Raw genomic sequence first — 14,165 nt, 5'->3', positions numbered from 1 at the left:
AATATTCAGGAATTCCACAATCCCGCAAAAAATACTAAAACCCCAGAGGCTGTTTGAGGGTCCTCATAATTTTTAGGATTTACTACTGCAAACAAGAAAATCTGCTGGCAACAGCCGTAATCCAAAAACATCATATATCAGAGTAAATCATTTGAACATGCAATTTATATTGGCCTCCCACAACATGACTGCATACTTAATGATAATATGGTTTCAATGTACATGAGGAGTTTGTTTTATGGTCACAGCTGCAAAAGATTTGAAATCTTCAAGCAACAAAGTTGTGAAGAGGAGCCATTTGGGGTTAAAAAAATAAATAAATAAAAATGCTCAGTTCATAATAATATACCTGTGGCTGTGTTTGTGCGTCAATATGTGCCAAATACAGAATGTTTTGCATGGCTGTTTTATTTTTAGAAAATATTCCGACAGGTTAGACGACCTCAAGAACAACAGAACACTTTGGACTTCACGTTCCATATTTTTCCCTTGAATAAACACAAATGCATCTGCATACATACAGTTCAAAAGATACATGTACATAACTTATGCTGAATGATACAGAATGGTACACAGTTGCCCTTTCAAATGTGACAGTACACATCCATATGAGTTCATATTTAATACAGTTTCAAGGTTGTGCTATTCTCTTTGTGTAGTCCAGAGGTGTCAGACTCATTTTTGTAAAGGGGCCCATAACCTATATATACTGTATGTACTGTATAACTGCCTCAAATTATTACATACGCAAAAAAATGAGTGATATCTGCTTTTGAAATCAGAAGGCAGCTATTAAAAAAAAAAAAATCTTGAGATATCTCAATGTTTTTAATAGTGACAATATGTAGTTTTCTGAGTTCCTGTGGGGCCTTAGCCCATTCACTGCCAGCCCAGGTAGTATACTGTATGTATGGTATTCACAGAATATGTATTGTGGTAGTTAGTAAAATTGATGGTGCTAGACATCCAATCCATTTTGACTGGGAAGGCTGACTGTGAGGATTTGGTCTGAATGATCGCTGTCAAACCTCCCAGTCAAAACAGATTGGATGTCTAGCACTGTCAAAGGCAGCCCAAGAGTGAAAAATTCTTAAAAGATTTTAATCTTGATAAAGTTTCTTTTAAATTTCTCTAATTGCATGAAATTCTATCTGATAAATTTTGTTCTTTAAAAATATTAATTTTCATTCTAGGGTTCCTGAAGGAACACTGGTTTTGGCATTTAGGCACGAAATATAAAGTCGATGCAAAATGATTTGCTTTCACAGGCCACACAAAAGTATGTGGTGGAGTGGATCTGGCCCAAGGCCGTGAGTTTGACACCTTTGGTCTAGTCAGATGGGAGGGAGTGTTTGTTTACAAATGTGCTGAACAACAGTTCTGTCCCTTCAACACTGATCAGTTCAAGCAACTGGATCATTTTTAGTCCAATATCAACCCATTGTGTTGTTGTGCTTTCTTTGCAACATGGTGCAGAATTCTGTCCCGCATGTAGGCGACGGCGTAGTCCGTCTCAGGTTAAAGCGGGCCTTTCACACGCAACCGTTCTCCTGTCGTGGCTTGTGGGCCACAGGTGTGTGCGGCGGGTAGAGGGAGGGGGCCAACGTGCACAGGAACCCGGCCAGCAGAGTCAGTCCTAGCCCGCCCCACGCGCAGAACATGGACCACCCGTAGCCGTGACTGATGTCTTCCGGTATTCCGAACATGTAACGAGGGTAACGTGACAGTTCAAAGTTGATTCCCGCCACGCAAGTGCAGAGGGAGATGATGCAGCATGTTCCTGTTGAGGGCGAGGGAAACACATGGCAACCTTGAAATCATAAATACCCCCCTAAATGATGGAAGTGTATACATTGAAATAAAAGAAAAGTTCGATTTTCTCAAAGTCCTCATAGAGCGTACTCACAGGACACATCATTATTTTCACTTGCACAATCAGTAATACAAATAGTTTCAAATGGTTGACTGCAGTCCAGATCAGGACGGAGTCAAGGGCTGTTTCTCAATACCATCGACTGTAAAACAGAACTGGACGAACCCATAATATTGGCAGCTATCCATTTGCTCAAGGTTTGGTCTCAATATTGGTAGGGACGATATAACAGCTTAACTTCCATGTAAACTTTTTTGTTGGGGACAGGACATTAATAAGACCAATCAGATTGGGTGAACGGCGGTCAGGGGTACATTTCTCGCCAATAAGAACCTATCTAATTGAAAGGCCAAATGATTAATGCAAAATAAATCTGTATTGACTGATACTAACTTTCACACTGAAAATTTACAGTATAACTTCTCAATCTGATCATTTTTGTTAAATCTAGTCGAAAAATTTTCTTCATCTTTTTTTGAGTGTTAAAGGCTGACAGATAAATGCATCAGAATATTCCCTTACTTTTGGTAAATATTATTATTTGTTCTTATTAAGCGCATACATCTAAAAGTTGGTTATTTTTCACGTAAATCAAGAAAAAAATGCTTTCAAATATTGTTTTAAACAATATCTATTCTTGAATTAAGAACGTTTCTGACAAACATGTTTTTTAAGATTAAATGTACAAACATTTTGCTTAAAATAAGTCTATTAAGCTTATTTTCAGTTAACTATTTTACATGAAGCACTGACAGATAATTTCACCTTTTTCTAGTAGATATACACTGAAAACAAGGGAATTTATTTATTTATTTATTTATTTTTCCAGTTTTAAGGAGGTGGGTTTTTGCAATGCATATGTATCAGTGCTGGTAATATACCGTTCAATTTAGGGCTGTCAAACGATTAAAATTTTTAATCGAGCTAAGTACAGCTTAAAAATTAATTAATTGTAATTAATCGCAATTCAAACCATCTATAAAATATGCCATATTTTTCTGTAAATTATTGTTGGAATGGAAAGATAAGACACAAGATGAATATACACATTCAACATACGGTACATAAGTACTGTATTTATTTATTATAACTCAACAAGATGGCATTAACATTATTAACATTCTGTTAAAGCGATCCATGGACAGAAAGACTTGTAGTTCTTAAAAGATAAATGTTAGTACAAGTTATAGAAATTTTATATTAAAACCCCTCTTAATGTTTTCGTTTTAAGAAAATTTGTAAAATTTTCAATCAAAAAAAAAATCTAGTAGTTCGCCATTGTTGATGTCAATAATTACACAATGCTCATGGTGCTGAAACCCATAAAATCAGTCGCACCCTAGCGCCAGCACAGGGCGACAAAACACCAAAAAACACAAGTAACAAGTGAACATTACACTGTCATTTTAACGCATGTGCGTTAAATGTGTCAAATATTTTAACGTGATTAATTTTAAAAAAATAATTACTGCCCGTTAACACGATAATTTTGACCGCCCTAGTTCGATTCAAACCTTTGTTTTCAAAAACTACTAAAGAAATATTTTGAAAACTTCCAGAATAAATGTCGGGATTTTATTAGCAAATTTAAATTGCATTATGTGAAGACAAATTATATTAACATACATAAGAAATACAAACTTGTTAATCACCTCTTATGTATCCAGGAATGCAAAATACATGAATAAATAAACATTTGTCTTAATACCACACACTTGTCTAAATAAATTAAATATAACAAAAAAAAACTTTTAAGTCAGGGAATAAAAAATAAATAAATAAAAATGGAGCCCTCCTTCAGGTAAAACACTACTGCTTTTGTCCAAAAGCACAGCCAAACTCAACAAAAATGAAAGCTCCTTAGGCTGCTTTAAGACTAAATAAATCAAATAAAAATGAAAACTGGGGAGAAGGGGTTAAACTTCGTTCGCTACATTTTTTACAGTTTAATTAACGTTAAAAGTAGAAAACCTCCAGGAGGATATTTCTCTCAAAGCAGCTTCCTCCTTGAGTTTGAGAAATTCACACCTATTAATGTAATGCTAACTGTGATGCAGGTCGGACTTTAAGTAGCAAAATTAGTGGTGTGTTCCCCACCTACACAAGTTGGTAGTGTTATGTCCCTACCATCACTATGCAAACCTACGCATTTGTGTTTGCTCCTCACTTCTTACTTTTCAGAGTGCCACCATGGCAGCTGCCATGTTTCCCTTCTGCTTTGACGAAGCCCATATAGCGGGTATTTGGGCGAGTACATCACATTCATCATTTCCTCACAAAGCTACACTGTGTTGAAGGTTCACCTGTACTGTATGTCCAAGTTTTAATATAAAAAGTAAAAACCTGTTATCTACTTCCAATCATTCATTCATTCATTCATTTTCCATGCCGCTTATTCCTCACGAGGGTCGCGGAGGTGCTGGAGCCTATCCCAGCTAACTTCGGGCAGTAGGCAGGGGACACCCTGAATTGGTTGCCAGCCAATCGCAGGGCACAAGGAGACACACAACCATTCACGCACACACTCACACCTATGGACAATTTAGAGTGTTCAATCAGCCTACCATGCATGTTTTTGGGATGTGGGAGGAAACCGGAGTTCCCGGAGGAAACCCACGCAGGCACGGGGAGAACGTGCAAACTCCACACAGGAAGGCCGAAGCCCAGGATTGAACCCTTGATCTCAGAACTGTGAGGCAGACGTGCTAACCACTCAGCCACCGTGCCGCCTACTTCCAATCAGATAAAAGAAAATAATTCTAAAAGACTGTCAATTGTCAAATAAAAAAAATTTTTTTTTTAAATCATGGGGAGAAAGCGGGACACCAACGACAGTCGGTGCGTGGCCCAGGAAGTCATACGATTTAATGACTGTAGTACAAAAAAATCCACTTCCCAAGTTCCTATCCAATGTCATGAAGCGATGGTGTTGCCAAACAGTCCAAATTCAAGTTTGTACCACACTTTCAACAGGTTTATTTTGATGGTGAAATCAAACAGATCGGGTTTAATGGAAGATTGTTCTGTGGTAAGTTCTGGCACTGCAAGGCTTTAAAACACTTCGGGGGATTCCTTTTCCCATTTGGGGATACCCCATTGCTCAATGCCAAATATACCAAGTTTGAAATAGTTGTTGTGATTAAAGATTTTTTACAGGCTTAAGGCTTGTCAAGGCGCGATTGAAGTAGCTGTTGTATTTGTTACTCCTCCGTCATTCATGAATCAATCGTCTTAAAACTTGGTAGCTCGTCAAATTCATTTAAACTGGGATGACTGTGATTGCTCATCACAATGAACGAACGTAAAATAACGGTTAAACAAATAATTCATAAAGATTATGAAAAATGAAAGGGTTAATTAATTGCGGACTTACTGGTGCCTGTGTCGCCTATAAGTTTTGCATTAGCCAGTAGAGGGCATGTGCACACAGCCTTCAACCTATGGTGTGCTGGAGCACACTGGTGCTTGTTTCCAAAATATCAAATACAGTGGGGCAAATAAGTATTTAGTCAACCACCAACTGTGCAAGTTCTCCTACTTGAAAAGATTAGAGAGGCCTGTAATTTTCAACATGGGTAAACCTCAATCATGAGAGACAGAATGTGGGAAAAAAACTGAAAATCACATTGTTTGATTTTTAAATAATTTATTTGCAAATCATGGTGGAAAATAAGTATTTGGTCAATACCAAAAGTTCATCTCAATACTTTGTTATGTACCCTTTGTTGGCAATAACGGAGGCCAAATGTTTTCTGTAACTCTTCACTCTTCGCTTGGTGTAAAGAAATCAACTGTGGGAGCAATTATTAGAAAATGGAAGACATACAAGATCACTGATAATCTCCCTCGATCTGGGGTTCCATGCAAGATCTCACCCCGTGGCGTCAAAATGATAACAAGAACGGTGAACAAAAATCCCAGAACCACACGGGGGGACCTAGTGAATGACCTACAGACAGCTGGGACCACAGTAACAAAGGCTACTATCAGTAACACAATGCGCCGCCAGGGACACAAATCCTGCCCTGCCAGACGTGTCCCCCTGCTGAAGCCAGTACACATCCAGGCCCGTCTGCGGTTCGCTAGAGAGCATTTGGATGATCCAGAAGAGGACTGGGAGAATGTGTCATGGTCAGATGAAACCAAAATAGAACTTTTTGGTAGAAACACAGGTTTTCGTGTTTGGAGGAGAAAGAATACTGAATTGCATCCGAAGAACATCATACCCACTGTGAAGCATGGGAGTGGAAACATCATGCTTTGGGGCTGTTTTTCTGCAAAGGGATCGGGACAACTGATCTGTGCAAAGGATGTATCAAGAGATTTTGAGTGAAAGTCTCCTTCCATCAGAAAGGGCATTGAAGATGAGACGTGGCTGGGTCTTTCAGCATGACAATGATTCCAAACACACAGCCAGGGCAACAAAGGAGTGGCTTCGTAAGAAGCATTTCAAGGTCCTGGAGTGGCCTAGCCAGTTTCCAGATTTCAACCCCATAGAAAATCTGTCGAGGGAGTTGAAAGTCCGTGTTGCCCAACGACAGCCCAAAAACATCACTGCTCAAGAGGAGATCTGCATGGAGGAATGGGCCAAAATACCAGAAACAGTGTGTGAAAAGCTTGTGAAGAGTTACAGAAAATGTTTGGCCTCCGTTATTGCCAACAAAGGGTACATAAAGGTATTGAGATGAACTTTTGGTATTGACCAAATATTTATTTTCCAACATTATTTGCAAATAAATTCTTTAAAAATCAAACAATGTGGTTTTCTGGGTTTTTTCTCCACATTCTGTCGCTCATGGTTGAGGTTTACCCATGTTGACAATTACAGGCCTCTCTAATATTTTCAAGTGGGAGAACTTGCACAATTACTGGTTGACTAAATACTTATTTGCCCCACTGTATAATCTAAATCTATTTCTGAAAGGTCATACACAAATTTTCACAGGAAGTAACAAATACATGTTTTAAACTTTATTTATTGAAAGGCCATAAGCAAGCTTTTACATGCATTCAATTTTTTTAAGGTTTGTAATCATTTTGAAAGAGCACAAACAAGTTTGTACAAAGAATGAAAAAACTGGGGGGGGGAATCCTTTTTAGAGGTCATAAGAATGCTTTCATACCCACTCAAAAAATTTGAATTGATAAAGAAAAATTGTCTAAAAATATATTTTTTTAAATGCCGCAAACAGGCTTTCACATAAAAATTTAACAAATGATCACTGTGGGTATCAATGAAAAAACGGTACATTAACTCTTTCACTGGCAGTGACAACCAGTATCCAATCATGTAGCGCTTTTCATCCTTCTGCTGAAAAATTCAATGGGTTTATCACTAGTAGTCGTCCAAACCACTTGAACTGGGAGCAGACCTCCTACTTCAAATGGATTGAAAATCTATACTGTAACTGTCAATGGTATACGCTGTCGCTGACCCCCCTCCCCAGTGGCCGAAAAGTGTCATTACATGTAATTGACTTTCCTTTATAATTTTAAAATTAAGAGTTTTCTGGTAAAATATTGTCCATAGAAGCTGTAAAGCAATAAAACAAACAACAAAAATTAATGAAATGAACAAAAACAAAAAGATTTTTATAATGGGTTGAAATTATTTTTTGAACAGATCATGGGACTAGCACCTTAGATGATCATTTGTTTTGCTTAGCCAAAACCACCCGAGGACCAAAGAGGCAAGATGGATATATGTAATTTTTTCAAACCTAAGCTTTCAAAAGCGATAACAACTACTGAGCAAGAACCAAGGAATGAAAATGTGGATCATGAAATGCCAGATAGCACTGCCAAAATGGTGAGCGGAGTTTCAATTTGCCCCACTAAAGACGCTAATTGTACAACAGAGCCACCACTGGTGTCTTGCCAATGTACTGTATGTTACCGTATTGGCCCAAATAGACGGCCCTGATTATACGACGACCCCCTCTTTTTCAAGACTCAAGTTTGAAAAAAGACTTTTTGAACACCAAATACATTTTTATACAGAAAATAATTACAGTACATCCGAAACAAATGATTATACCAATATATCTGAGAGAAAAAGCATGTTATTTTGCCTCATTCAAATCTTAATATCTGAACATTTAAATATGTAAACTAAAGTGCAATCACATTCGTAAATGAATGGCTTCTGGTTTTCGAAATGTAAATAAACCAATCGATTGTGATAAAACAACAAAATTGCAATAACTGCATTAACCATCAAGGTGAAGTTGAACTGTAACTGTAGACTTGAAACAAATCTGAATAAGGAAAAACATTGCAATACAATAATGCAAACTGGTTCAACTATAAAGAGTAGCTGAGATCTGTCATGACAGAACATCGCTTCAATGATATCTGGCGCCATCTAGCGTCGTGAATGGGTATAATGTCTAGACCGCGAATATAAGATTACCCCTTGTTTTTCAGTGTTATTTCAATGCAAAAAAACATTGTCTTATATTCGGGCCAATACGGTATATTATACGACAGAAAAAAAAAAGATGTTTTTTTTTGATGGATGGGCCATGTTTTAAAACCTTGTCGATAACTACATCACCAAAACACGGAATTCAAGCAAATCAGTGCAGCTCGGTGGCTCCGCCTAGAGGATGCAATTTTTGACGGGGGTAACTACATTGGCACGACACCGGCGAGCATACCATATTCAATGGATGATGATCTTGGCAAAAAGTATAACTGTCCTAAGCAGCCTGATTTAGAATTCCCCTAAAGAATAATGGGGGTGGGGGGATGGTCATTTTCAACTTATTATTATAAATATTCTTGCAAGTTAAGTTTATTGCTGACAGTGCGTTTCAGGGTTATCAACATGTTGTGCCCCCCCTGCCCCAAAAGTCACACTCCGCCTATGGTCAATTGTAGCCAATAAGTTAAAGAATTAGAAGAGGTGACACTGCTCAGATTTTCCTTTAGGGTCTCATAAAGGTTTGGGGATACCATATAAACTTTTTCTGACATTTTGTTTACTGGTGGGCAGTCAAGTTTTTCTATTGTAAAAATACCCTATGTGCTTTGGGGTATAGAAAATAGATGGATGTGACTGTTTGCTGAGTAACCCTTTGAGAATGCTCATACTCCCCCCATGTGGTGATTCGGAGCACTGCGCTTACCTCCCATGAGGAAGAGCAGTCCAGCAACATACTGCATGAGGTCATGTGCCTTCAAACAGCCCAGCACGCCGATGGTCCAGCCAAACAGGATGATGGAGATGGCCATACCAATAAAACTCACCGTCATCCTCTGGAGATCTGCAAAAAGAACAAATGAGTTTGTTGTTGCTGTCTGTTGGTTTCCCCCAATTAAAAAAAACTATATTCCCGCGCCAAAACAAAAGCCTCACGTAGTGCGTGCCACTCATCCTGCCGGATCGTCTTGGTCAGGTTGATGGGCACATTCCTGGGTAGTGCCGATGAAGAGTAGTAGTATTTTATTGGGGTGCAACGTGCAACCAATCCTGTGGAAGCAGACGGGACAAAGAGTGCTGTCACATGAAGCCTGATACCAAAAAAAAAAAAAAAAAAACAAGAGGATCCCCCCCAACCCACCAAAACATTTCATCACCCACCCAGTGCATCCACACGAAGATGGAAAGCGTATTGTTATTTATTGTAATGTGGACTTGAATTTTTTTTTTTTCTGTAAAATGGCGCAATATGTTTATTCGACACACGCACGCATGCACGCTCACCCAGAGGATGATGGCAAACCTTTAAAGATTAAATCCTCGGTCTCCAAATCAAATCCTATCCGATGACACCTCCTCCACAGTCCGGTGACGGTGGAGTTGAAATGCCGATTACATAGCGACTCCATGGCAGATGCTTGTGGCGCCAGGTGCCGCCGAGACCGCAGCCCGGCCAGCCTCGCCTCCGAATCCGAACCCGCGGCCCCCTTGGGCAGCATGCGCAGCGGGAGGTTGTTGTTAGAAGTGTAAATGTAGCCCGGGTCGGTCCTCTTGTTCGAGTAGTTCTTGCAGCGCTCTCGGTGCCGCCTGGCGTCCGTCTCGTACCAGTTGTCTGTGCCGATGGCCACCGCGATCAGGCCGAGGGCGCACAAGGCTAGGACGAGACCCGCCGCGGTTAAAGTCCTCATCGCGGCCATGCTCCTTCCATGCGTGTGCGGTAGCGATCAAGCCCCTCCGCGAGACAGACAAGGGGACACCCCCCGCCCCTCTCAGGAAGTCATCGCTGGTTGTGGAGCGAGCATCGACGGATGCGGAGAGGCCTGGATTGCAGGATGGATGCGATGTTTTGGTTGTCTCCTTCTGCCAGTCAGCTCTATCTTGCCCGGATGCTGAATCGGTCCCTATGAAAACACATTCGGCCGCTAGATGGCGACAAACCAAGAAGCTCTTCTGATCCAGCAACAAACATGACACAAGCGTCAGCGTTTCCTTTTTGAGGTTACACATTTTTTTTTGCAAGTTGATCGTTTATATTGACTCATTGCCAGGGGCGGTACTGGGAAAACCCATTGGCAGTGTATCAAATACTTGTTCTCCCAACTGTATGTATATTATATATATATAAAACGACGTCAAACGATTAAAATCTTTAATCGAGTTAATTACAGCTTAAAAATTAAACATTTATTAATCGTAATTAATCGCAAGTCAAACCATCTGTAAAATATGCCATATTTTTCTGTAAATTATTGTTGGAATGGAAAGATAAGACACAAGATGGATATATACATTCAACATACGGTACATAAGGACTATTTGTTTATTATAACAATAAATCAACAAGATGGCATTAACATTATTAACATTCTGTTAAAGCGATCCATGGATAGAAAGACTTGTAGTTCTTAAAAGAAAAATTTTAATTTTATCTTAAAACCCCTCTTAATGTTTTCGTTTCAATACAATTTGTAAAATTTTCAATCAAAAAATAAACTAGTAGCCCGCCATTGTTGATGTCAATAATTACTTACACAATGCTCATGGATGCTGAAGCCTATAAAATCAGTCGCACCCAAGCGCCAGCAGAGGGCGGCAAAACTCCATAAAACACAACAAGTGAGCGTTTCACTGTGTACTGTCATTTAAATCTCTCTGAGCGGGGCATCAGCGTTAATTGCGTCATATATTTTAACGTGATTAATTTTAAAAAATTAATTAACGCCCGTTAACGCGATAATTTTGACAGCCCTAATATATATATATATATATATATATATATATATGCTGTATATATACAGTATAACTTCAACATTAACACAAACGTGCGGCTCTCGGCAGGCCGTGTCTCTAACTCACTCTGTCAGGAATGAACGGGCAGGCAGGCAGGTTGTTATGGACCCAAATGCAGGGAAAACGAAAAAGGCAGCGAGGCAGGTGGCAGAGAACTCAAAAGGGCTTTAATGATAACTAACAAAAGGCACAAAGTACAAAACAAAGGCTGTGGTGATCAAAAAACTATCAACAAATAACTTAGGTCACTAACAAAGGCTGAATATCAAAAACTTACTGAGACGAACACGAGGGCTAGGACTGGACTTCAACTTTGACGCAGGCACAGACATTGACATAGACATAGACATAGACATAGACAATGACGCAGCAAGGAGTGAACAGAAAATGGGAGCATATATACACAAGCAGACAAGGGATAACGAGACAAGGAACAGCTGGGTAACACAGGTGGATGCAGATTGCCGAATACACTGGGAAAACACACACAGGTGAGAGTAATGGGTAATCACAGGACAAGTCACACAAGGAGAAACCAAACACAAAACCTAACAGTACCCCCCCCTCAAGGGACGGATCCCAGACGTCCCGAGGAAACAAAAAGTCAGAAGGTTGCTCGGAGGAGGGAGCAACACCAGCCCGTCACGGCCAGTCAGGCGGGCGTCCAGGACGCCAGACGTGGGCCGATCGCACGGGCAGATCAGGCGGGCGTCCCCGACGAGGTAGTGCTCGGTTGTCCATACCGCCACGTTTTGGCAGGAAACGGGGAGCAGCATCATCGGGGCGAGGGTCCGGAACAGAGTCGGAGTCGTCGTGCGGACCAGGAACAGAGTCGGAGTCGGAGTCGTCGTGCGGACCAGGAACAGAGTCTGAGTCTGAGTCTGAGTCTGAGTCTGAGTCTGAGTCTGAGTCTGAGTCTGAGTCGGAGTCGGAGTCGGAGTCGGTGTCGTCGTCGGTGTCGTCGTCGGTGTCGTCGTCGGTGTCGTCTGCTGGCGGGACAGCAGCGGTGTCGTCTGCTGGCGGGACAGCAGCGGTGTCGTCTGCTGGCGGGACAGCAGCGGTGTCGTCTGCTGGCGGGACAGCAGCGGTGTCGTCTGCTGGCGGGACAGCAGCGGTGTCGTCTGCTGGCGGGACAGCAGCGGAGTCGTCTGCTGGCGGGACAGCAGCGGAGTCGTCTGCTGGCGGGACAGCAGCGGAGTCGCAGGAGACTGCTGGCGGGACAGCAGCGGAGTCGCAGGAGACTGCTGGCGGAGCAGCAGCGGCGTCGCAGGAGGCTGCTGGCGGAGCAGCAGCGGCGTCGCAGGAGGCTGCTGGCGGAACAGCAGCGGCGTCGCAGGAGGCTGCTGGCGGAACAGCAGCGGCGTCGCAGGAGGCTGCTGGCGGAACAGCAGCGGAGTCGCAGGAGTCTGCTGGCGGAACAGCAGCGGAGTCGCAGGAGTCTGCTGGCGGAACAGCAGCGGAGTCGCAGGAGTCTGCTGGCGGAACAGCAGCGGAGTCGTCGGGCACTGGAACGAAGGTCAGACGGCGAGGCGCCGGGACAGGGACTAGGCGACGAGGCGCCGGGACGGGCACCTCGGGCAGCTTGGACTTTGGCGCGGGCACTGGACTGCGTGGAATCAGCGCAGGCACTGGAACGGAGGCCAGACGGCGAGGTGCCGGGACAAGGACTAGGCGACGAGGCGCCGGGACGGGCACCTCGGGCAGCTTGGGCGCCGGGACGGGCACTGGACTGCGGGGAGCCGGCGCGGGAGGAGCTGGACTGCGGGGAGCCGGCGCGGGAGGAGCTGGACTGCGGGGAGCCGGCGCGGGAGGAACTTGACTGCGGGGAGCCGGCGCGGGAGGAACTTGACTGCGGGGAGCCGGCGCGGGAGGAACTTGACTGCGGGGAGCCGGCGCGGGAGGAACTTGACTGCGGGGAGCCGGCGCGGGAGGAACTTGACTGCGGGGAGCCGGCGCGGGAGGAACTTGACTGCGGGGAGCCGGCGCGGGAGGAACTTGACTGCGTGGAGCCGGCGCGGGAGGAACTTGACTGCGTGGAGCCGGCGCGGGAGGAACTTGACTGCGTGGAGCCGGCGTTGGCGGAACTTGACTGCGGGGAGCCGGCGTTGGCGGAACTTGACTGCGGGGAGCCGGCGTTGGCGGAACTTGACTGCGGGGAGCCGGCGTTGGCGGAACTTGACTGCGGGGAGCCGGCGTTGGCGGAACTTGACTGCGGGGAGCCGGCGTTGGCGGAACTTGACTGCGGGGAGCCGGCGTTGGCGGAACTTGACTGCGGGGAGCCGGCGTTGGCGGAACTTGACTGCGGGGAGCCGGCGCGGGAGCTTCGGGAACCCACGACGTCAGCACCGCCGCCCGCCGTCGGCGTTGACGGCCAAGCCGAGGCTTTTGCTGAGGGCCTTCAGGTGGCAGGGGCGGCAGAATAGCCCCATTAGGCCGCAGTGAGCCTGGGCGTCCCCGCAGACCACCCCGGGGGGGTCCCCGATAGATGGCCCACCGGGATCCCAGGTAGGAGTCTTTGGCCAAGATTTCAGAACGGGATATAAAGTGCGACGGGTGGAAAGAAAAATTACCAGGGGAAACGGAGGGCGTGAAATCAAAATCCAGGTCGGAGTCGGAATCAGAATGGAAATCATATGAATCGTGATCTTCAAAATCAGAAAAATCTGAATCTAAAAAAACGTGGCGAGGCAGAATATAATCAGGGGAACATGCGGATGGTCGTCGGCGTGTACGCCGGTGCTGGATTTTTCCCGCTGGGTCCACTAGTGGCTGCATCATTCTGTCAGGAATGAACGGGCAGGCAGGCAGGTTGTTATGGACCCAAATGCAGGGAAAACGAAAAAGGCAGCGAGGCAGGTGGCAGAGAACTCAAAAGGGCTTTAATGATAACTAACAAAAGGCACAAAGTACAAAACAAAGGCTGTGGTGATCAAAAAACTATCAACAAATAACTTAGGTCACTAACAAAGGCTGAATATCAAAAACTTACTGAGACGAACACGAGGGCTAGGACTGGACTTCAACTTTGACGCAGGCACAGACATTGACATAGACATAGACATAGACAATGACGCAGCA

General features: G+C 43.8%; 1 protein-coding gene across 1 annotated transcript; it reads right to left on the bottom strand.

Annotated features, from left to right (window-relative positions):
- Window positions 1-390: 390 nt before the first annotated feature.
- tmem276a (transmembrane protein 276a) lies at window positions 391-11,940 on the bottom strand. Its single transcript, XM_057835711.1, has 5 exons — window positions 11,154-11,940; window positions 9,601-10,198; window positions 9,234-9,347; window positions 9,004-9,141; window positions 391-1,780 (listed from the first exon to the last, which is right to left on the bottom strand). Exons 2-5 carry the CDS (start codon window positions 9,992-9,994, stop codon window positions 1,533-1,535), a joined length of 894 nt encoding a protein of 297 aa, XP_057691694.1. The 5' UTR covers window positions 9,995-10,198; window positions 11,154-11,940; the 3' UTR covers window positions 391-1,532.
- Between the last annotated feature and the right edge of the window lie 2,225 nt (window positions 11,941-14,165).

Source organism: Corythoichthys intestinalis, chromosome 5 (genome assembly GCF_030265065.1).
Source record: "Corythoichthys intestinalis isolate RoL2023-P3 chromosome 5, ASM3026506v1, whole genome shotgun sequence".
NCBI lineage: Eukaryota > Metazoa > Chordata > Actinopteri > Syngnathiformes > Syngnathidae > Corythoichthys > Corythoichthys intestinalis.
This window is presented reverse-complemented; position numbering and strand designations above follow the sequence as displayed.